The sequence below is a fragment of the Agelaius phoeniceus genome, chromosome 24, assembly GCF_051311805.1.
Source record: "Agelaius phoeniceus isolate bAgePho1 chromosome 24, bAgePho1.hap1, whole genome shotgun sequence".
Classification (NCBI taxonomy): domain Eukaryota; kingdom Metazoa; phylum Chordata; class Aves; order Passeriformes; family Icteridae; genus Agelaius; species Agelaius phoeniceus.
The window spans coordinates 6,433,454-6,457,093 of NC_135288.1; the positions used below are offsets into that span (position 1 = coordinate 6,433,454).

General features: G+C 42.3%; 1 protein-coding gene across 7 annotated transcripts; it reads left to right on the top strand.

The window, feature by feature from the left end:
* Positions 1-104: 104 nt before the first annotated feature.
* Positions 105-23,195, top strand: LOC129129734 (cyclin-dependent kinase 11B). Of its 7 annotated transcripts, none has more exons than XM_054647761.2 (20): positions 105-255; positions 1,588-1,719; positions 3,118-3,233; positions 3,530-3,654; positions 5,641-5,779; positions 6,256-6,386; positions 7,992-8,114; positions 10,294-10,392; positions 10,497-10,625; positions 11,327-11,392; positions 12,079-12,254; positions 13,701-13,791; positions 14,003-14,124; positions 15,037-15,142; positions 16,304-16,425; positions 16,556-16,663; positions 18,071-18,187; positions 18,809-18,957; positions 20,270-20,459; positions 22,416-23,195. In XM_054647761.2, the coding sequence occupies exons 2-20, from the start codon at positions 1,609-1,611 to the stop codon at positions 22,506-22,508; spliced, it is 2,313 nt and encodes a 770-aa protein (XP_054503736.1). In that variant the 5' UTR covers positions 105-255; positions 1,588-1,608; the 3' UTR covers positions 22,509-23,195. The 7 variants fall into 7 exon arrangements, with proteins under 7 accessions (XP_054503736.1, XP_054503738.1, XP_054503737.1 ...); XM_054647763.2 differs by having other exon boundaries at positions 12,085-12,254; XM_054647762.2 differs by having other exon boundaries at positions 10,297-10,392.
* The last annotated feature ends 445 nt before the right edge of the window (positions 23,196-23,640 follow it).

Sequence of the window (23,640 nt, forward strand, 5' to 3'; positions counted from 1 at the left end):
ATGTGGAATTAAATGCGGCCCAGTGCTGACAACGCCTCCGTTCGCTGCGTTCATCGCTGCCCAGCCACATCCCGCGGCTTCATTAACGCCCCTCAGCCCGGCCGTTCTGACGGGCGGGGCTCAATTAACGCCTCATTAACGATTCGCGTTAATTACGGCGCCGTGAGGCGGCGCTGACGTCATCGGCGCGCGACGGCGGGCGGAAGTGACGCGTGACCCGCGCGCGGCTGCTCGCAGTCCCCGGTGGCGGCGGCGGTGAGCGGGGCCGGGGGGCGCTGAGGGGACCCCGGGGGGACAGCGGGGCTCTGAGGGGACACCCGCGGCTGGGGGGACACCGGGAGCTCTGAGCGGATACCGGGGCCGCTGAGGGGACACCGGGAGCTCTGAGGGCACACCCGGGCCTCTAAGGGGACACCGGGGGGACCCTCGGGGCTGCTGAGGGGACACCAGGGGCTCAGAGGGGGCACCGGGGCCGCTGAAGGGACACCGGGGGGGCACCGAGGCCTCTGAGGGGACACCCGGGGCTGGGGGCACACCGGGGGCTCTGAGGGGAGGTTTATGTCCAAAAAGGAGACACAGGAGTCCCTTTTTGCTTTATGCCAATAAAGGGAGAGGCCATGGGGCCTGGGGTCTCTCCAATTTATTTTTTTCCTTTCTCTCTTTCCCCATTTCTGAGGTACTTGAGGGTTACAGACTTCCCAAAACACCTGATCCCAAAGATTTCCCTCTAATGTACAACCCTCCCTTTAATTTTTAATTCTTACAGAATTTAGGGGTTTTCTTCCCCATTTCTGAGGTACTTGAGAGGTTCAGCCTTCCTGATACCAAAGATCCCCCTCTAATGTATAACCCTCCCTTTTCATTTTTAATTCTTATGGAATTTAGGGGTTTTTCCTCATTTCTGAGGTACTTGAGAGGTTCAGACTTCCTGATACCACAGATTCCCCTCTAATGTATAACCTCCCCTTTTCATTTTTAATTCTTATGGAATTTAGGGGTTTTTCCCCATTTCTGAGGTACTTGAGAGGTTCAGCCTTCCTGATACCAAAGATTCCCCTCTAATGTACAACTTTCCCTTTTAATTTTTACTTCTTACTGAATTTAGGGGTTTTTCTTCCCCATCGTTTCTTTCATCTCTCAATGTCTAATTTTGTTTATCAGCAAACCTAAATATTCTGTCTTCTATGGGTTAATTATTCTTCTTCTTCTCATGCTAATTAGCTGGTGTGCTGGAATTACCTTCTCCTCGGTGACAGCTGCTTTTGGCACAGTTGGCTTCATTATTTTCTTCCTTCTCTCAGCTGTTCTGCCTCATATCCCATAAATTCTGCATTCTTTGTGTCCTTTTTCCCCAGGCTTTGTTCTCTCAGGTCATTATTAAATGTAAATAAATTGGTTTTTGTGCCCTTCAGCAGCTCCCTGAGCTCTTTCAGAGTCTTTCCTTTGGGTTTAAAACCAACATTTTTGGCCCACCATAAATCAACTCTATGGTGGCTTTACTCAAAACCAGAGCAATAAATAAATGGGTGTAAAATGGATTTATTTCGATTTATTTGTGGGGTTTGGCAGTGTCTCCTTCTCTTACAGAGGGTGTTTCTTTGAACTCAAATGGGTGATGAAAAGGATTCTTGGAAGGTGAAGACTTTAGATGAGATTCTCCAGGAGAAGAAACGAAGGAAGGAGCAAGAGGAGAAGGCAGAGATCAAACGTATGAAAAATGTAAGCTGCCCTTTGGGACTCATTTAATTGAATTATTTGCTTTATTAATAGAAAACTGCATTTTAATGGGGTGCACTGCCTGTATCCTCATTTTCTGGTGATTTTTTCTGATGCTCTGTCAGCTGAAGTTTTTTCTGTGTGGTCTCTGATTCCAAAGTTTAACAGGAATGTGATGCTTTGTGAAGATTTCATTGGTCTTGCATTATATCCTGTGATTTCTTATAGTTATTGGTCAGAAAAGATGAATAAATTATTTAATTAATAATTTAAATTTAGATAATTATATATAATTATGTACAATAATTAATGTTTAAATTAAATTAATTTTAAATAAATTAAAATATGTAAATAAAAATAAAAAATCAACTGGGACTTGCAGTTCAAGGAACAATTTTTAAAGTTTAAAACAATTAAGTTTTACAGAAGAATGGGTTAAAATGATGGGTTTGGCATAAATTTTATCTTCCTGTCTGGTTATTGGTCAGAAAAAAAAAAACAATGTAATTAATTTAAATTTAGATAATTATTTATAATTATATGCAATAATCAATGTTTAAATAAATAAAATAAATTAATTTTAAATAAATAAAAATAAAAAAAAATTATAAATAAAGTAATCAACTGGGTCTTGCAGTTCAAGGAACAATTTTTAAAGGTTTTACAGAAGAATGGGTTAAAATGATGGGTTTGGAATAAATTTTATCTTCCTGTCTGGTTATTGGTCAGAAAAAAAACCCAATGTAGTTAATTTAAATTTAGATAATTATTTATAATTATATGCAATAATTGTTAAAATAAATAAAAATAAAAATATATATAAATGAAGTAATCAACTGGGTCTTACAGTTCAAGGAATAACTTTTAAAGGTTTTATAGAAGAATGGGTTAAAATGATGGGTTTGGCAGAAATTTTATCTTCCTGTCTGGTTATTGGTCAGAAAAAAAAACCAATGTAGTTAATTTAAATTTAGATAATTATTTATAATTATATGCAATAATTAATGTTTAAATAAATAAAAATAGAGATATGAATAAAGTAATCAACTGGGCCTTGCAGTTGAAGGAACAACTTTTAAAGGTTTTACAGAAGAATGGGTTGAAATGATGAGTTTGGAATCACTTTTCTGTTGCTGTTTGGTTTTGTACAGCTGGGTGCAAAATAATTATTGCAGAAAATAGCACACAATAATTACTACACTCCTCCTCATTGTTTAATTGTCTCCAATTATCTCAAATTAATGCACCTCAGCTCAAGGTGCTGCTGTCACAAATCAATGGATTTGACAGCAGTGACCAGTCCAGGCTGAATGTTTGAGCCAGCAGTGGAAGGCTTCAGGAATATTGAATTTTTATTCATTTTGAGCATAGAAATGAATGGATTTTCCCCTGTCCCCTCAGTCAGATGACAGGGACTCCAAGAGGGATTCTCTTGAGGAGGGGGAGCTGAGGGACCATCGCATGGAAATCACCATCAGGAACTCACCCTACAGGAGGGAGGACTCCATGGAAGACAGGTGAGAATGGGGAAATCAAACAGGAAAAAATTCCTGAAATTACCATTTCAGCATCCTGAGAAAAGGCTTTCAAACATCTGAAAGGAAAATCAACTTCTAGAAATGAAAATCCTTTTTATAGAACACATTTTTGAAGCACTGGTTAGGATTGAACCAGATGTAACCAATTGAAATGTCGTGTTCCAGGTTTGATTTATTGTGGAAACTCAAAACAAAACGGGAATTTTTTCCCAAGCAAGGCAATGTGTGGATTTGCCCTTTCACCTCCCTGAGCTCACTGCTGTCCTGCCTTCCAGGGGAGAAGAAGATGATTCCTTGGCCATCAAACCACCCCAGCAAATGTCCAGGAAGGAAAAAACCCATCACAGGAAGGATGAGAAGAGGAAAGAGAAACGCAGGCACAGGAGCCACTCTGCAGAAGGTGCTTCTGCCATCCTGGGGTGGAACAAACAGCAGGGACTCGGGCTGGGGAACCCAGCAGGGGCAGAGGCACAGGAATTGAGATTGTAGGCACAGGAATTGAGATTGTGGGCACAGGAATTGAGATTGTAGGCACAGGAATTGAGGTTGTAGGCACAGGAATTGAGATTGTAGGCACAGGAATTGAGATTGTAGGCACAGGAATTGAGATTGTAGGCACAGGAATTGAGATTGTAGGCACAGGAATTGAGATTGTAGGCACAGGAATTGAGGTTGTAGGCACAGGAATTGAGGTTGTAGGCACAGGAATTGAGGTTGTAGGCACAGGAATTGAGATTGTAGGCACAGGAATTGAGATTGTAGGCAGAGGAATTGAAAATGTAGGCAGAGGAATTGAAAATGTAGGCAGAGGAATTGAGATTGTAGGCAGAGGAATTGAAATTGTAGACACGGGAATTGAGATTGTAGGCACAGGAATTGAGATAGATGGTAGACACAGGAATTGAAAATGTAGACAGAGGAATTGAGATTGTAGACACAGGAATTGAGATTGTAGGCAGAGGAATTGAGATTGTAGGCAGAGGAATTGAGATTGTAGGCAGAGGAATTGAGATTGTAGGCAGAGGAATTGAAAATGTAGGCACAGGAATTGAGATTGTAGGCACAGGAATTGAGATTGTAGGCACAGGAATTGAGATTGTAGGCACAGGAATTGAGATGGTAGGCACAGGAATTGAAATTGTAGGCACAGGAATTGAAATTGTAGGCACAGGAATTGAAATTGTTCATTTCCTTGGCTGTTTTAGTGCCCTTGGGGGAATGGTGGGGCTCTGAGCCTGGTTCAGAGCACAGAAATCACTTGGGGCCAGGGACACTGAGGTCACTTTTACTCCTTGAAGCCTGTTTAGGTTATCTCTGGCTTCACTGAGTGAAAGCCTCTGATCTTTGTACCTGCCAAGGGAAAGAATATCCTTTCTAGACAAATTCCCATCAATAACAAGCATTTTTTACTTTACTTCAAGTATATGCTCTGGCTTCACTGAGTGAAAGATCTCTGATCTTTGTACCTGCCAAGAAAGAAAAAAATATCGTTTCTAGAGAAATTCCCATCAATAACAGCCATTTTTTACTTTAATACAATTATTCATGCAAAACCTGACAGACTTTGGCCTTTCCATCCCCTTTCAGAGCAGGATTTTCCCTTTGAGAAAACAACAGAGCTCATGGCAATAGGACAGAAATCACTTTGGGCCAGGGACACTGAGGTCACTTTTACTCCTTGAAGCCCAATGAGATTCTCTCTGGCTTCACTGAGTGAAAGATCTCTGATCTTTGTACCTGCCAAGAAAGAAAAAAATATCCTTTCTAGAGAAATTCCCATCAATAACAAGCATTTTTTACTTTAGTACAAGTATATCCTCTGCTTTCACTGAGTGAAAGATCTCTGATCTTTGGTTATTGGTCAGAAAAGGGAAAAAATACCTGCCAAGGGAAAAAATATCCTTTCTAGACAAATTCCCATCAATAACAGCCATTTTTTACTTTAATACAAGTATTCTCTCTGGCTTCACTGAGTGAAAGATCTCTGATCTTTGTACCTGCCAAGGGAAAAAATATCCTTTCTAGAAATATTATCCTTTCTAGAAATATTACCTTCCTGTCAATAACAACCATTTTTTGCTTTAATACAAGTATTCTCCCTGGCTTCACTGAGTGACAGATCTCTGATCTTTGTACATGCCAAGAAAGAAAAAAAATATCCTTTCTAGAGAAATTCCCATCAATACCAACCATTTTTTACAATTACTCATGCAAAACCTGACAGACTTTGGGCTTTCCATCCCCTTTCAGAGCAGGATTTTCCCTTTGGGAGAACAGCAGAGCTCATGGCAATGGTTCCCATCGGTTTCACCCCCTGGGTTTTGCTTTCTGTGATTATTTGGAGCAGTAACAGTGGGGAATTGAAGCTGATTTGTGTTTGTCCAAGGGAAACACGCCAGAGTGAAAGAGAAGGAACGGGAGCACGAGCGCAGGAAGAGGCACAGAGAAGAGCAGGACAAAGCCCGGCGTGAATGGGAGAGGCAGAAACGGAGAGAGATGGCCAGGGAACATTCCAGAAGGGAGAGGTACATCCATCCCTCCCCTCCCCAGCACCTGCCTCTTCTGAGCATTGGGAAATAACCAGAAAAAAAAAAAAATCCACAGGGAAAACTCTGTGTGTTCCTGGGAATGGGTTCTTCACTTTAATTATTTTTAAGTGTTTTATTACCGTGGGTATTCCAGGTGAGTTCACTGGAATAAAAAGATGGGATGGTCTTGGAGGTTGTTATCAACCTGAAAAAATAACTACAAACCAGATTTGCACAGGGGATTAATTATCTGGATTATCATGGGATTGATTAACTGGACTGGCTTAAATCCTGACAGGGTGGAGAGCTCCTGGTCTGGGTCTTTTAAACCTGGTTTTTAAAGGATCAGCTGCAAAACTCCCCCTGTTCCTATGGGTGTTGAGAAGGAAGTTGAGTTCAGTGGTCTGGTGCTGCACACCAGTTTTCCTTCTCTTCACCAGCTGAATTTGTAACAAACAAAAATTATTTTCCAGAGATCGTTTGGAGCAACTGGAGAGAGAAAGGGAAAGAAAAATCCGGGAGCAGCAGAAGGAGCAGCGAGAGCAAAAGGAGAGAGAGAGGAGAGCTGAGGAGAGGAGGAAGGAGAGGGAGGCCAGGAGAGAAGGTGACTCCCTCTGCATAAATCATATTTACTATGGCTTTCCTACCTGTTTACACACAGCTGAAATGGAGGGGGAGGAAGTGGTTTTATTAAAGCAGCACCAGAATTTAAAAAATATTAAAAGTGGGGACATGGGAGGGAAAAGGAAATGTAAGTTTTACATGGGGAGATAAAATGATGTGATGATGTTGTGGGCCTGAAATATCCTGAGGAGTTGATCAGTCAGGGAGTCCTTGCCTTCCCTGTCAGGCAGATTTCCATAAAACCAGGATTTCTGAGGGGTTATTTCCATAAAACCAGGATTTCTGAGGGGTTATTTCCATAAAACCAGGATTTCTGAGGGGTTATTTCCCATAAAACCAGGATTTCTGAGGGGGAGTTTCCCTATAAAACCAGGATTTCTGAGGGGTTATTTCCCATAAAACCAGGATTTCTGAGGGGTTATTTCCCATAAAACCAGGATTTCTGAGGGGTTATTTCCCATAAAACCAGGATTTCTGAGGGGTTATTTCCCATAAAACCAGGATTTCTGAGGGGTTATTTGCTAGAAAACCAGGATTTCTGAGGGGTTATTTGCTAGAAAACCAGGATTTCTGAGGGGGAGATTTCCACAAAACCAGGATTTCTGAGTGGGAGATTTCCATAAAACCAGAATTTCTGAGGGGTTATTTCCCATAAAACCAGGATTTCTGAGGGGTTATTTCCATAAAACCAGGATTTCTGAGGGGTTATTTCCCATAAAACCAGGATTTCTGGAGGTGCCACTGTGTGCACCCAGCACAACCCCAGTGGTTCTGAACCCTTTGGCTGAGGCTAACTCAGTTGGATAGAGGTTGAAACCTCAAAATTCAATGTTTTAAGGATTTGGGGGAATAAATTGCAAAGGGGGAGAGGTCATGTAAGTGCTCCAGGCATGGAAAATGCTGCAGTGGGGGTCAGGTGGGATTGTCTGGTGCCTGAGCAGTTTTAATTTCTGCACCTGAACTCTTTGCATGTTGGGTGTTTGCAATCTCAGCTCATTTTTGGTTCAAGGATCTCTGGCCCAGCTTTCAGAGGTAAAAATCAGAGCCCATTCCTGTGCTCAGGTGATAGAGATTATTCAGCAACAGCAGAACAAACCATATTTTTTGCTTTCTCTTTCTTGCTCAGCTCATACCAAACAGCTCCTTTTTGTGCTTGCCTTTATGCTGATAGTGCTCAATCTGTGTAACTTTTAATTTCATTGATTTTATTGTTCTGAATGTTCTGTCAGCTCCTTCTAAACCTCAGCTGGTTTTATTCTTTTACATTTTTTCCACTTCTTTCTCTGGCATTAATGCTTTAATTTAGGGTGTTCATTGTGTAACATACAGGGCAGCTTGCTTCTGTTTCTAAGTGTGGCAGCAGCTTTCTCTAAGCAGTACAAATCCATATTTTATTTGAGATCAACCAAAACCCTTCATTCTCCCAGATTTGAGTAGGTTCCTCTCCCACTCTTCCCTATTACCCTGTTTAAAAAATAAACAAAAAATAAAATAAAATAAAATCATTCCAATCAGGTGGCTGTGGCAGCCAGGACAACTCTAATTAGGCAGATGTAACAATTTCTTGTGGTTTTGTTTTCCCCAGTTTCTGCACACCATAGAACAGTGAGGGAAGAATATGGAGACAAAGTAAAAATGAGACCCTGGAGTCGCAGCCCCTTGCGCCAGCAGAGAGACAAGCTTGAGCAAGGAGAGAGCAGGAAACCAGGTAGCATCTGCCTCTCTACACTACTGGGGGACAGCTGGGGTAAAAAATCCAATCCAATTCAGTTCATTTTTAGTCTCAACCAAGCATCCCAGGTGCTCAGTTCAAGCCTTGTCCAGCTCAGCCCCTGGGTGTAAGGCTGGGATCTTCACCAATGTCTCTTTCCTAAAGCAGTGCTGGTTTTGCAGGAGATGCACAAAGTGATAAATGGGATGTTTAGGGCTAGGAGGAGCCATTGGAAAAGTTTCAAAAGGAGTTAAGGCCCTGTTCAGTGGTGAAAGAAGCAGCTGACTGAATTTTTAAATCCTGCAGTTGAATTGCCTTGTAGGTTAAAAAGGGATTGGTTACTCCAGCTCCAGTTGGATTTGGGCTTAGGAGCTAAATTACCTTAAAAAGTGACCTCACAGGGATCAGTGTGAGCATCACTGGTTCTGTCATCTTGCAGGAGAATTAAATTCTGAATGCAGAGTTCTGCTGAGATGGTGAATTTTGTTTTCCAAGTCAGAAAATGATCCCACCTGAAGGGTCTGGGGGTGGGGAATTTGCACAAGGGACATCAAAACACCTTTGTTAGGAGGAGGAAAGCTCTGAGTCTGCCTTGCTGACATGTCCAGCTCTGGAAAGAAGAGCAGGCACCCAGAGCAGGATGGAATCAGTGGAATTCCAGATGTGGACACCCAGAGCAGGATGGAATCAGTGGAATTAATTGTAGAGATGGAATTCCAGGTGTGGACACCCAGGGCAGGATGGAATCAGTGGAATTCCAGATGTGGACACTCAGCAGGATGGAATCAGTGGAATTCCAGGTGTAGGCATCCAGAGCAGGATGGAATCATCTGGAATTAATTGTAGAGATGGAATTCCAGGTGTAGGCATCCAGAGTAGGATGGAATCAGTGGAATTCCAGGTGTGGACACCCAGAGCAGGATGGAATCCATGGAATTCCAGGTGCAGGCACCCAGAGCAGGATGGAATCATCTGGAATTCCAGATTTGGGCATCCAGAGCAGGATGGAATCAGTGGAATTCCAGATTGTGACACTCAGCAGTGGAATTAATTGTAGAGATGGAATTCCAGGTGCAGGCATCCAGAGCAGGATGGAATCAGTGGAATTCCAGATGTGAACACCCAGAGCAGGATGGAATCAGTGGAATTAATTGTAGAGATGGAATTCCAGATGTGGACACCCAGGGCAGGATGGAATCATCTGGAATTCCAGGTGTAGGCATCCAGAGCAGGATGGAATCATCTGGAATTCCAGATTCTGACACTCAGAGCAGGATGGAATCAGTGGAATTCCAGATGTGGACACCCAGAGCAGGATGGAATCATCTGGAATTCCAGATGTGGACACCCAGAGCAGGATGGAATCAGTGGAATTCCAGATGTGGACACTCAGCAGGATGGAATCAGTGGAATTCCAGATGTGGACACCCAGGGCAGGATGGAATCAGTGGAATTCCAGGATGGAATCAGTGCAATTCCAGCTGCAGGCACTCAGGATGGAATCAGCTGGAATTCCAGGATGGAATCAGTGCAATTCCAGCTGCAGGCACTCAGGATGGAATCAGTGCAATTCCAGGATGGAATCATCTGCAATTCCAGCTGCAGGCACTCAGGATGGAATCATCTGCAATTCCAGCTGCAGGCACTCAGGATGGAATCAGTGGAATTCCAGGATGGAATCAGTGGAATTCCAGGATGGAATCAGTGGAATTCCAGGATGGAATCAGTACAATTCCAGCTGCAGGCAGGCAGCAAGGCCTGGGCAGCTCCTGCCCCATCAAGCACCAGGGATGTTTTTTCATGGTGCTCCCTGCAGCAGTGGGCACTGACAGTAACCAGAGTGTAGGGACCCTGCTCTGGTGATTTTTGTCACCATGGTGCTTTTTTCCCCTTTTTCCCCTATTTTAATTCATCTTAGGAACACCTCATGTTTAAAATTCAGGTCAATATTATTCCATATTTTTGGCTGTTGATCCTGCACCACTGCAATTCAGAAAAGCTGTTTGTCATTGAGCAGAGTGTGAAATTATTATTAATATTTTTTTTTTCTGAATTTCCAATAGTGAATATTCAGCACTGATTTAATGCCAGCAGAAAGTGAAGCAGTTAGCTGGGAATTCAGAGGCTTGGCAAGGATACTCAATTAGCACTGTGGTTTTAATTTTTGTGGTTTCAGCAGTAAAAGAAGAGAAACCAGAAGAGAGGGATCCTCTGTCAGACCTGCAAGACATCAGTGACAGTGAGAGAAAAACCAGCTCAGCAGAGTCCTCCTCAGGTGATGAAATGCAATCTAGGAGCTGTAATTAACTGTACAGCTGTAATTAATGTCTCTGCTGAGCAAACACTGTGAGTGTAAAGTGCCTGATTATTCCTGGACAGAATCTGGGTCAGGCTCAGAAGAGGAGGAGGAAGAGTCCAGCAGTGAAGGCTCTGAGGAGGAGGGAGAGGAAGAGGAGGAGGAGGAGGAGACAGGAAGCAACTCTGAGGAGGTGTCTGAGCAATCAGCAGGTGAGGGTTTCACCCAGCAGGCCTGCAGGGCCTGTGTGATTTTATTTTTATTTTCCTCATCCCGTTTGTTGTTTTATTTGAACATTTTCCTTTTCTCTTAGTCTAGGCTAGGCTGAGACCTCACAGGTCAAGATAACTAAAAAGAAAACACCCAAGTCCAAGTCCCATTCTATCCTTTTGGTAGAGGTAATACCAATTTTCATCTAAGAAGCCAGAGCAGAAAGCTGAGAGCCATTTTTGTCAGCAGTTCAGGTGGTTCTGGGACACATCAAATACCCTGCAGAGTATTTGCACTTCTTTGGGGGTGGTGAAATCCAAAGGTCTTTTTTTGTCATTTTGAATTCTTTTCTGTTGCAAATTTCAGATTTTTTTTTTCCCAAATGAATGAACATAATAACACAAAGTTCAGAAAAGTGCAGCCATTCTTGTCATTAATTAGTAAAGAAAAGGCACAAGGGTAGAGGCTCTGATGGCTGGGTGTTTTTCTTTAAAATAATTACAACGAATAAGGAAATATTAATTATTTATTTACCTGCCCACATCCCAATTCCCAGAGAATTGGTAAAAGTTGTGTTGGGAGTGAAACAGAATTTCTGTTTGTGAGTTTCTGATGGTGCAGAAGCCTGGTGAGAGGGGAGAGGATTCCAGCAGGGATCTGCAGAAATGGGGATTTTCCCACTCAATCTTGGTTCTTTTTGCAGAGGAGGTGAGCGAGGAGGAAATGAGTGAAGAGGAGGAACGGGAGAATGGAAACCACATCCCAGTTGGTACAATGCAAATACTGAATGCTTGAAGGAACTGTTGGGCTGGGTGTTTGCAGCTAGATAAATCTGTTTGTACAAATATTTCAAATATCAGAGTGCTGTTCTCATGTCAAACTCAGAAACTCCTTGAAATCTGCTTCAGGCTTTGTGTTTAGAGGGAATCAATCATGAGCTGATGTTTCCTTCTCTTTCATTTTGTGTTCTTTTGTCTTCTCATCAAAATCTGAGAATGAGACCCAGAATGAGAATCTTGGATCAGTTTTCTCTTCCATTCTGGTGCAAAGATTTGTTTTTCTGACCTGCTGCATTCACACTGGAATCAAAATCAGAGAATGAGACCCAGAATGAGAAATCTTTAGTAAATTTTCTCTTCCATTCTGGTGCAAAATTAATTTTTCTGAGCTGCTGCATTCACACTGGAATCAAAATCAGAGAATGAGACCCAGAATGAGAATCTTTAGTAAATTTTCTCTTCCATTCTGGTGCAAAATTGATTTTTCTGGCCTGCTGCATTCACACTGGGAGCCGCAGGTGAATTCTGAAAGCGTCCCCTCTGCCAGGAGGGGGAATTTGGCTTCTCCACCCTGCTCTGCCCCGCAGTGCTCAGTGTCACCACCTCTGTTTACCCCAGGCTGAGTTCATTTCATCCTCACAGCTCCTCTTTCCAGCACTGATTCTGACTGTTGAAGTTCCAGAGTCGAGGTTTGACCGGGATTCTGCGGGCAGCGAGGCGGAGGAGGAGGAGCTGGGGGAAGGCTCCCCTCACTCCAATGCCATGACAGAAGGGGAATACATTCCTGACTCCCCAGCCTCCTCCCCCATCGAGCTGAAGCAGGAGCTCCCCAAGTATCTCCCTGCCCTGCAGGTAGGGAATCACCCCTGCAGCATTTCTGATACCATTGAGATCTCTTATCTTGCTATTGCTGTCTGAGAATGGGTCCTTGTGAGAGGAGAGTTCTGTACCATCAACAGAAACTGGTTTTTCTTTATGTAGCCAGCAGCAAAGTGTAAAAATACTACTAAAAACCAGATTTTTACTAATTAATTATGTGAAAGGTGCTGAATTGCTGCCTTTGTGCAGAAGTGAATGGAATAATTGAATTAATCTGCTGAAACACAGGCTCTGTCCTGGATCCCTTTAGAAACTCCATGAAAAACAAACCCCAAAGACTCCTTTATCCTTTGATTTATAGCTGAATTCTTCTGGTAAATTTTAACTGGGAAGTTGCTGAAGTTTTTAAAATGCAAAACCTTCTCCCAGATGGAGGAGGAAATGCTGGGGGAGTCAATGCTGGAGGGGAAAATGCTGGAGGGGAAAATGCTGGAGGGGAAAATGCTGGAGGGGTAAATGTTGGAGGGGTAAATGCTGGAGGAGTCAATGCTGGGGGGGTCAGTGCTGGGGGGGTAAATGCTGGAGGGGTAAATGCTGGGGGTGTAAATGCTGGAGGGGTAAATGCTGGAGGGGTAAATGCTCCTGGAGGGGTCAATCCTGGAGGGGTCAATCCTGGAGGGGTAAATGCTGGAGGGGTAAATGCTGGAGGGGTAAATGCTGGGTGTGTAAATGCTGAGGGATTAAATCCTGGGGGAGTCAATGCTGGAGGGGTAAATCCTCCTGGAGGGGTAAATCCTGGGGGTGTAAATCCTGGAGGGGTCAATCCTGGAGGGGTAAATGCTGAGGGAGTAAATGCTGGAGGGGTAAATGCTGGGGGTGTAAATCCTGGAGGAGTCAATGCTGAGGGATTAAATCCTGGGGGAGTCAATGCTGAGGGATTAAATCCTGGGGGAGTCAATGCTGAGGGATTAAATCCTGGGGGAGTCAATGCTGAGGGATTAAATCCTGGAGGGGTAAATGCTGAGGGATTAAATCCTGGGGGAGTCAATGCTGGGGTTGTAAATCCTGGGGGAGTCAATGCTGGGGTTGTAAATCCTGGGGGAGTCAATGCTGAGGGATTAAATCCTGGAGGGGTAAATCCTGGAGGAGTCAATGCTGAGGGATTAAATCCTGGGGGAGTCAATGCTGAGGGATTAAATCCTGGGGGAGTCAATGCTGAGGGATTAAATCCTGGGGTTGTAAATCCTGGGGGAGTCAATGCTGAGGGATTAAATCCTGGAGGAGTCAATGCTGAGGGATTAAATCCTGGGGGAGTCAATCCTGGAGGGGTAAATCCTGGAGGAGTCAATGCTGAGGGATTAAATCCTGGGGGAGTCAATGCTGGAGGGGTAAATGCTCCTGGAGGGGTAAATCCTGGGGGAGTCAATGCTGGGGTTGTAAATCCTGGGGGAGTCAGTGCTGTCCCTGTGGTTTGTTCAGGGCTGCCGCAGCGTGGAGGAATTCCAGTGCTTGAACAGGATTGAAGAAGGAACCTATGGTGTGGTGTACAGGGCCAAGGACAAAAAGACTGGTGGGTATCAGAGCCCTCCTCTTCCTCAGGGTATTCATTTAGGGCTGCAAATCACCATTCTGCATTTTCAAATATTTCAAATACGATTTGCAAATATTTCTTCACCAGCAAGCTGCTGATTTTCGAGGCAGAGCAGCACAGATCATGAGTGAGAGAACACCTGGTAATGGGAATTCTTAACTGTGGGGTGGGAAATGTGTTCCCTTTGCAGATGAAATCGTGGCTCTGAAGAGACTGAAAATGGAAAAGGAGAAGGAAGGTTTCCCCATCACTTCTCTGAGAGAAATAAATACAATTCTGAAAGCACAGCACCTGAACATTGTCACTGTCAGAGTAAGGCTGCGATCTTTGATGGCTTTTATTGGGTTGAAATATTCCTTTTAAATATGAAATATTTATAAATATTCATATTTTTAAATATGAAAATAGCAGCAACCCTGGCAGATCTTGCTGCTGTGAGCAGTTGTGTGCTGCTCATAAGGCTGTAGAGACATCCCAGGCTGCACAATCTGATGTTTTACCAAAAATGAGCTGGTTTTTAATAGAAAAAAATACATTTTAGAAAAGAATATATATTCTTTTAATATATAAATATAAAAATATATTTTTATTTACATAATAGAAAAAATACAGTTGTGTGCTGTAAAAAAAATTATTTTTATTTACATTTTAGAAAAACTACAGTTGTATGCTGCTCATAAGGCTGTAGAGACATCCCTGGCTGCACAAGCTGATGGTTTACCAAAAATGAGCTGGTTTTTAATAGAAAAAAAATACATTTTAGAAAAGAATATATATTCTTTTAATATATAAATATAAAAATATATTTTTATTTACATAATAGAAAAAATACAGTTGTGTGCTGCTCATAAGGCTGTGGAGACATCCCTGGCTGCACAATCTGATGTTTTACCAAAAATGAGCTGGTTTTTAATAGAAAAATACCATTTTTAAGGATTTTTCCAATGAAAAAATACATTTTAGGAAAAAAAAAAAAATTTTTTCACACTTTAGAAAAAATAGAAAAAATACAGTTGTGTGCTGCTCATAAGGCTGTATAGACATCCCTGGCTGCACAATCTGATGTTTTACCAAAAATGAGCTGGTTTTTAATAGAAAAAACCCCATTTTTCAGGATTTTCCCAATGGCAGCCTCTCTCCTCTTTCCCGTACATTCCCCAAATGGACTCTGGGTGCTTTTTCAACGCCGTGTGTGGGTTTTGCTCACCTGCTTGTGTGTTGCAGGAGATTGTTGTGGGCAGCAACATGGATAAAATCTACATTGTGATGAATTATGTGGAGCACGACCTGAAGAGCCTGATGGAAACCATGAAGCAGCCGTTCCTGCCAGGTACCGGCGCTCCCAGAGCCGCAGGCTGGCCCTGGGCACTGCCTGGGTTGCTGTGCCATGTCCTGGCTTCCTTGGAACTCAGATTTCCTGGGTTTTCCTCTTGAAATTCAGCCACAAACCAGAGGAGAAAGGTTGGGGTTTGTTTTTCATGGAGTTCCTAAAGGAATCCAGGACAGAGCCTGGGTTTTATTGTGTAAAAGCTGCCCCAGGTGAAGGCGTGGGCTGAGCCTGGTGCTGGGAGCTGCTGGGGATTCCAGTTTGTGTTTGGGGGGAAACTGGGGCAGTTTCACCTGTGCTCAGCTGGAAAATGACTTTGGCCTTGAATTTTGGCTGCTTCCTACAAGGGACCATCATTTCTGAGCACAGTTGGGATGGATTTCCTGAGCTGGAAAATGACACTGGCCTTGAATTTTGGCTGCTTCCTACAAGAGACAGTCATTTCTGAGCACAATTGGGATGGATTTCCTGAGCTGGAAAATGACATTGGCCTTGAATTTTGGCTGCTTCCTACAAGGGACAGTCATCTCTGAGCATAATTGGGATGGATTCCAGCTGCCCAAATGGATTTTGCTGTTCTGTGACACATTTTGATAGTGCAGGCTTTCCTGTGCTTTAACTGGCCACTCCTTCCTGCCCTCCAAACCAATAAAACACAAATTAAAGGCAGATTTATTTTCTTCAGTGCATTCTTTAAATCATCTCTTTATTTTCTTCAGTGTATTTTAAAATCATTTATTTATTTTCTTCAATGCATTTTTAATCATTTATTTATTTATTTTCTTCAATGAATTTTTAAATCATTTATTTATTTATTTTCAGTGCATTTCTTAATAATTTATTTATTGATTTTCTTCAGTGCATTTTTTAATAATTTATTTATTTATTTTCTTCAGTGCATTTTTTAATCATTATTTATTTTCTTCAGTGCATTTTTTAATCATTTCTTTATTTATTTTCTTCAATCATTTATTTATTTTATTCAATGAACTTTTAAATCATTTATTTATTTATTTTCTTCAATGCATTTTAAAGTCATTTATTTATTTATTTTCTTCAATGCATTTTTAAATAATGTATTTATTTATTTATTTATTTATTTATTTCTTCAATGCATTTTTAAATCTTTCTTTCTTTTCTCCCACCCACTTTTTGTCCTTCCAGGAGAAGTGAAGACTTTGATGATTCAGTTACTACGAGGGGTCAAACACCTCCACGACAATTGGATCCTTCACAGAGACTTGAAAACTTCCAACCTGCTGCTCAGCCATTCAGGCATTTTAAAAGTAAGAATTAGGAGAAAAAAAAGATGAAATCAGGATAAATTCCCTCTGCAGAGCTGCAGAGGCAGAGCTGTGCCCAGATCCCTGTGCTGGTGATGAGCAGTGCTGGAGGTGTTGCTGTTCCTCCCTGCAGGTTGGAGATTTTGGCTTGGCCAGGGAGTACGGCTCTCCCCTGAAGCCCTACACGCCCGTGGTGGTGACCCTGTGGTACAGAGCTCCAGAGCTGCTGCTGGGAGCCAAGGTGAGCTCTGCTCTGGCTGCTGGAGCAGGGAAAATGCAGCTGTGGAACACCTGACTGGGGTGCAGAAATCAGCATCCAAGGGGAGCAGTGAATGCTGTTGATGGACAGCTGTAAATCCTGATTATCATCATTGTTAATTATCATCACTATTATCATCACTATCATTATCTTCACTATTACCATCACTATTACCATCACTATTACCATCACTATTACCATCACTATTACCATCACTATTACCATCACTATTACCATCACTATTACCATCACTATTACCATCACTATTATATCACTATTATCTTCACTATTATCTTCACTATTATCATCATCACTATTATCATCACTATTATCATCACTATTATCATCACTATTATCATCACTATTATCTTCACTATTATCTTCACTATTATCTTCACTATTATCTTCACTATTATCTTCACTATTATCTTCATCATTATCATCACTATTGCCATCACTATTGCCATCACTATTATCATCATTATTAATTATCATCATTATTATCATCATCACTATTATCATCATCATTATCATCACTATCATCATCATCACTATCATCATTATTATCATCATCACTATCATTATCATCATTATCATCATCATCATTATCATCACTATTATTATATAATTTGTTATTATACATTACTATATATATTATCATTGTATATTTTAAAATATATTATTACTATCTATTATTAAATATATAACCTATTATTATAATATTATTTTAATTATATAATTTTATCATATATTAGTATATTATATATTTTTCCTAATAATGGAAATCTACTACTACTACTACTACTACTAATAATAATAATAATAATAATAGTTTTTCCTCCCAATGACATCTAAAACCCTTCCATCCTCCCCACACAGAGCATGGGAGGGTCACAGGTGGGTTTTGTCCCTTGGGATGCTGATGTGCTCGGTGCTGATGGATTCTAAATGTCCTTTTACATTAATCTGAAACCTGTGACATCTGAGCAGGACAAGGTGCTGCCACTCTTCTGGAATGTTCTGTGCTGGAATCTGGGTGAAATCAGGGCTCAAGAGCCCTGCCAGGAAATTCCTGGTTTGTCAGCTGTGCTGCTTTGTTTGTGAGTGCAAAAGAGAGGGATCAGTGAGGAGCCTTCTCACCTTTCATCCTGAGAGATTGGTGGGCATGGCTCATAATCCATCATTAGAAACCTGAATTAATTACAGTCAGATATTAATTGAGAGGATAATTGAGACCTGGCCCTTGGGTATGGGACTGGTTATGTGTGTTCTGCTCAAAGAAACCCCAAATAAACCCCCAGGAGCCACAGCATCCCTCCAGACAACTCAGGGAAAAGATCTTCCTGATTTTCCTGAGGTGTAACTTGATTTCCTTTCCCTTCTTTCCAGGAATATTCCACAGCCATAGACATGTGGTCAGTGGGGTGCATTTTTGGGGAGCTGCTGACACAGAAGCCTCTGTTCCCAGGGAAGTCAGAAATCGACCAGATTAACAAAGTTTTTAAGGTAATTTTGAAAATATTTGGGGATTTTTGACTGGTTCTAGAAACAGGAGCATTGGAGTAGTGCTTGTTGTTCTTTAACAGAGATTCAGCCTCAAGAAAAAGTTATTTAGTGGAAAGTTATTGAATGGAAAGTTATTGAATGAAAAGTTATTGAATGAAAAGTTATTTAATAAAAAAATATTTAATGAAAAGTTATTTAATGAAAAGTCATCTAATGAAAAGTCATTTAATGAAAAGTTATTTAATGAAAAGTCATTGAATGAAAAGTCATTGAATGAAAAGTCATTGAATGAAAAGTCATTGAATGAAAAGTCATTGAATGAAAAGTCATTGAATGAAAAGTTATTGAATGAAAAGTTATTGAATGAAAAGTTATTTAATGAAAAGTCATTTAATAAAAAGTTATTTAATGAAAAATTATTTAATGAAAAGTTATTTAATAAAATGTTATTTAATAAAAAGTTATTTAATCTGCTTTACCACACTCTGAGTAGGCTGAGACCACGATTTGTTGTGTCTGTTTTCTCTGGATAATTCCCAACTCCTCATGAATAAATACATAAATTAATAAACTCAAGAATGCAATCCTTTATTAAAGGGGTATTTTAATTTTAATTTGCAGGATCTGGGCACTCCCAGTGAAAAGATCTGGCCTGGTTACAACGAGCTGCCCGCAGTGAAGAAAATGACCTTCACAGAATATCCCTACAACAACCTGCGCAAGAGATTCGGGGCCCTGCTCTCAGACCAGGGCTTTGACCTCATGAACAAGTGAGTGCCAGACTCCAGGCGTCCCTGGGCATTTCTGGGCAGGAAAACAGAAATTTTCTGTGTTGGGAAAGGTTTGTAAAGCCAAGCCCAGGCTGTGTGGTTAGCACTGTGTTACAGGAGGATCTGGTGGGTTCATAGAATGGCTAAAATCTCTCTGAAACAGCAAAAATTGGAAAATATTCGAATGGAATTAACCTGGGTCCCTTTGGAGCTTTGTCTGTCTGTCCAAGGGTGTTGGTATCATTCTGTTAATTTGGTATCATTTTATTACTGGGTATTGGGTATAGTTCTGAGAGTAGGTAATGTCTCCAAATGTCCAGCAATGAAATGATATCAAATTAATGGAATTATACCAATGCACAGTAATAGAATTATACCCAATACCCAATAATTAAATTATACCAAAGTAATAGAGTTATACCCAATACCCAGTTAATAAAATTATGCCAAATTAATACAAAAATGTCTATTAATAAAATGATACCAAATTAATAAAATTATACCCAATGCCCTGTAATAAAATGATACCAAATGAGTGAAATTATACCCAATGTCCTGTAATAGAATGATACCAAATTAATACCCAATGTCCAGTAATAAAATGACACCAAAGTAATAAATTACGCCCAATACCCAGTAATAAAATTATACCAAATTAATACCCAATGTCCAGTAATAAAATGACACCAAAGTAATAAATTACACCCAATACCCAGTAATAAAATGGCACTAAATTAAAACAAAATGTCCAGTAATAAAATGACACCAAAGTAATAAATTACACCCAATACCCAGTAATAAAATGATACCAAAGCAATAGAATTATACCCAATACCCAGTAATAAAATGGCACTAAATTAAAACAAAATGTCCAGTAATAAAATGATACCCAAGTAATAAATCACACCCAATACCCAGTAATAAAATGATACCAAAGCAATAGAATTATACCCAATACCCAGTGATAAAATGATACCAAAGTAATAGAATTATACCCAATACTCAGTGATAAAATGATACCAAAGTAATATAACTATACCCAATACCCAGTGATAAAATGATGCCCAAGTAATAAATTGCACCCAATACCCAGTGATAAAATGATACAAATTAATAGAATTATACCCAGTACCTGCTCACCCCATTACACCCAGCCAATGGAATTCCACCCAACCAATGGAATTCCACCCAGCACCATTAACAGAACCATCCCAGTACCCAGTGCCAGAGTTGTGTTGATCATCACCAAGCCCTGAGGAGCCTTGCTGGCAGTTCTGGGGTCTCCATTCTCCTTTTGCTGTGCTCCCTGCAGTTTCCTGACGTACTACCCAGCACGGCGCATCACGGCCGAGGACGGGCTGAAGCACGAGTACTTCAGGGAGACCCCGCTGCCCATCGACCCCTCCATGTTCCCCACCTGGCCAGCCAAGAGCGAGCAGCAGAGGGTCAAGAGGGGCACCAGCCCCAGGCCCCCCGAGGGAGGGCTGGGCTACAGCCAGCTGGTGAGTGTGGAACAGGGGTTACAGGCATTGTGAGTGTGATAGAGGGGTTACAGGCAGCTGGTGAGTGTGATAGAGGGGTTACAGGTACTGTGAGTGTGATAGAGGGGCTACAGCCAGCTGTGAGTGTGATACAGGGGTTACAGGTACTGTGAGTGTGATAGAGGGGTTACAGCCAGCTGTGAGTGTGATACAGGGGTTACAGCCAGCTGTGAGTGTGATAGAGGGGCTACAGCCAGCTGGTGAGTGTGGAACAGGGTTACAGCCAGCTGTGAGTGTGATAGAGGGGCTACAGCCAGCTGGTGAGTGTGGAACAGGGTTACAGCCAGCTGTGAGTGTGATAGAGGGGCTACAGCCAGCTGTGAGTGTGATAGAGGGGCTACAGCCAGCTGTGAGTGTGATAGAGGGGTTACAGCCAGCTGTGAGTGTGGAACAGGGTTACAGCCAGCTGTGAGTGTGGAACAGGGTTACAGGCACTGTGAGTGTGATAGAGGGGCTACAGGTACTGTGAGTGTGATAGAGGGGTTACAGCCAGCTGTGAGTGTGGAACAGGGTTACAGCCAGCTGTGAGTGTGGTAGAGGGGTTACAGGCATGGTGAGTGTGGAACAGGGGTTACAGGCATTGTAAGTGTGATAGAGGGGTTACAGCCAGCTGGTGAGTGTGGAACAGGGTTACAGGCACTGTGAGTGTGGTAGAGGGGTTACAGGCACTGTGAGTGTGGTAGAGGGGTTACAGGTACTGTGAGTGTGGTAGAGGGGTTACAGCCAGCTGTGAGTGTGGAACAGGGTTACAGCCAGCTGTGAGTGTGGAACAGGGCTACAGCCAGCTGTGAGTGTGATAGAGGGGCTACAGCCAGCTGTGAGTGTGGAACAGGGTTACAGGCACTGTGAGTGTGATAGAGGGGCTACAGCCAGCTGTGAGTGTGGAACAGGGTTACAGGCACTGTGAGTGTGGAACAGGGTTACAGCCAGCTGTGAGTGTGGTAGAGGGGCTACAGGTACTGTGAGTGTGATACAGGGTTACAGGCACTGTGAGTGTGATAGAGGGGCTACAGCCAGCTGTGAGTGTGGAACAGGGTTACAGGCACTGTGAGTGTGGAACAGAGCAGGGTTACAGCCAGCTGTGAGTGTGGAACAGGGTTACAGCCAGCTGTGAGTGTGGAACAGAGCAGGGTTACAGCCAGCTGTGAGTGTAATAGAGGGGCTACAGCCAGCTGTGAGTGTGGCACAGGGTTACAGGCACTGTGAGTGTGATAGAGGGGTTACAGCCAGCTGTGAGTGTGATACAGGGGTTACAGCCAGCTGTGAGTGTGATACAGGGGTTACAGGCACTGTGAGTGTGATAGAGGGGTTACAGCCAGCTGTGAGTGTGGAACAGGGGTTACAGCCAGCTGTGAGTGTGATACAGGGTTACAGCCAGCTGTGAGTGTGGAACAGGGTTACAGCCAGCTGTGAGTGTGGAACAGGGTTACAGCCAGCTGTGAGTGTGGAACAGGGCAGGGCCTCAGCTTTGCCTGGGATCCTCACTGGCAGGGAGAGTCCAGTTTTCCTTCCCCAAGCCCAGGGAGAGTCCAGCTTCCCTTCCCAAAGTCAGTTTACAGTTTAAATAATACAAAAAGTTGATTTAGCCCTGATTTTTCAGGGTGTAAACACTGCCATGCAGACTGAGTGTTGGATCAGATGCTCAATGAGTGAAGTTTACACTTATTTAGACTCATTTTTTTCTCTTTCTCATGCAGTCAAAAGTGGGTTCAGAACTAGGAACACTCCAACTGCTTTTAGCAATGGCAAATTTTGAAACAGCAATATTTAAAGATTATGAATGACCCAGCACCAACCTTAACTGTGATGGCCCTAAATCAAACATTCATTTCCCATCTCGAGTTAGTTTATTTTGATTGTTCAGGCTTTTGGATGGGTAAATGCAGCTGCTCAGTGCCCTGTGCTTGCTCTCCACAGGGTGATGATGACCTGAAGGACACAGGTTTCCATCTGACCACCACCAATCAAGGAGCCTCTGCTGCAGGACCTGGCTTCAGCCTCAAGTTTTGAACTCAACATAAAAAAAAAGGAGGGGGGAAAAAAATCCCCAAAAATCAAAACAAAAACAAAAGCACCATTCATGTGAGTGGATTGGGGTGCCCCAGTTCTGTTCTGTGTCAGGGGCACCAAATGTTTTTCCCTGTGAAAAAACCTCAGAGATTATCACAGATTCCAAGGCTCTTGTTTTATAAATCAATGTGGAGTTCAACTGCTGCATTCCATGGGAGGACTGGAGTTACCTGAAAACCCCAGATCATCACAAACTGTGACAAAGGACAACTTGAAAAAACAGTCCTAGAACAGTTTCTGGTTTATTTTTTTGTTGAGTTTGTTTTGTTTTGGTTTTTTTTTTTTTTTCCTTGTAAATTTGTAGAATTAAAACACATTTTCAATTGTTTAATAGTGTGAAGGATTTCATTGCTTCACATGCAGCAAAGTGGGATGTTGGTGACAGTAAAGAGAGTTGAGTTTTTATTTTAAGTAATAAATTGTTTGTGTCTGAATATATTTGGGGCAAAAAGAAAAAATTACAATTATGAGGTTTGTATCCTTGGAGAGAGCTGGGCTGGGTTTGATACTCCCTGACCAGATTTTTTCTTTTTTTGTTGTTCTGTAAATGTATTTACAGTGGTGCAAAACAAATTACTCTATTGTTTTATAAGTCAAAAAGATTTAATATGGAGACTTGAAACTTTACTTTCTGTGCAAGTTTGGTTTTTTCTAGATGCCCTTTTTCCATCCAGAGAAGAACTCAGCTTTAGTGGTTGTGCAAGGCCACATTCCAGTCCTTTCTGGGGAAAGAGGAGAGGAGGAATCCTGCTGGAATCCCATCCTCTGGAGCCCCTGATTTGTGGAGCTGTCACTTTGTTTTGGGAACAGGGAGATCTGGAAAACACCACCTTGTCCTGCAGCCACAGCTGGGCACCAGCCCAGCCAGGACTGACTGCAATCCCCAACATTTTATCAGTTTCAGTCCGTTTTGGACAGGGGCAGGGCTGAGCTGGGGAAAGCAGCTGGATGTTCTCCTGTGGGGGAAACCAAAACTCCCTGCTCCCCTCAGCCTGAAGGAGAAACAGCTGAGCATTCCTGGTTCCAGAAGCTTCCCCAGAACCCAGGAGTGCAGGGAAGCTGTGGAGGATTC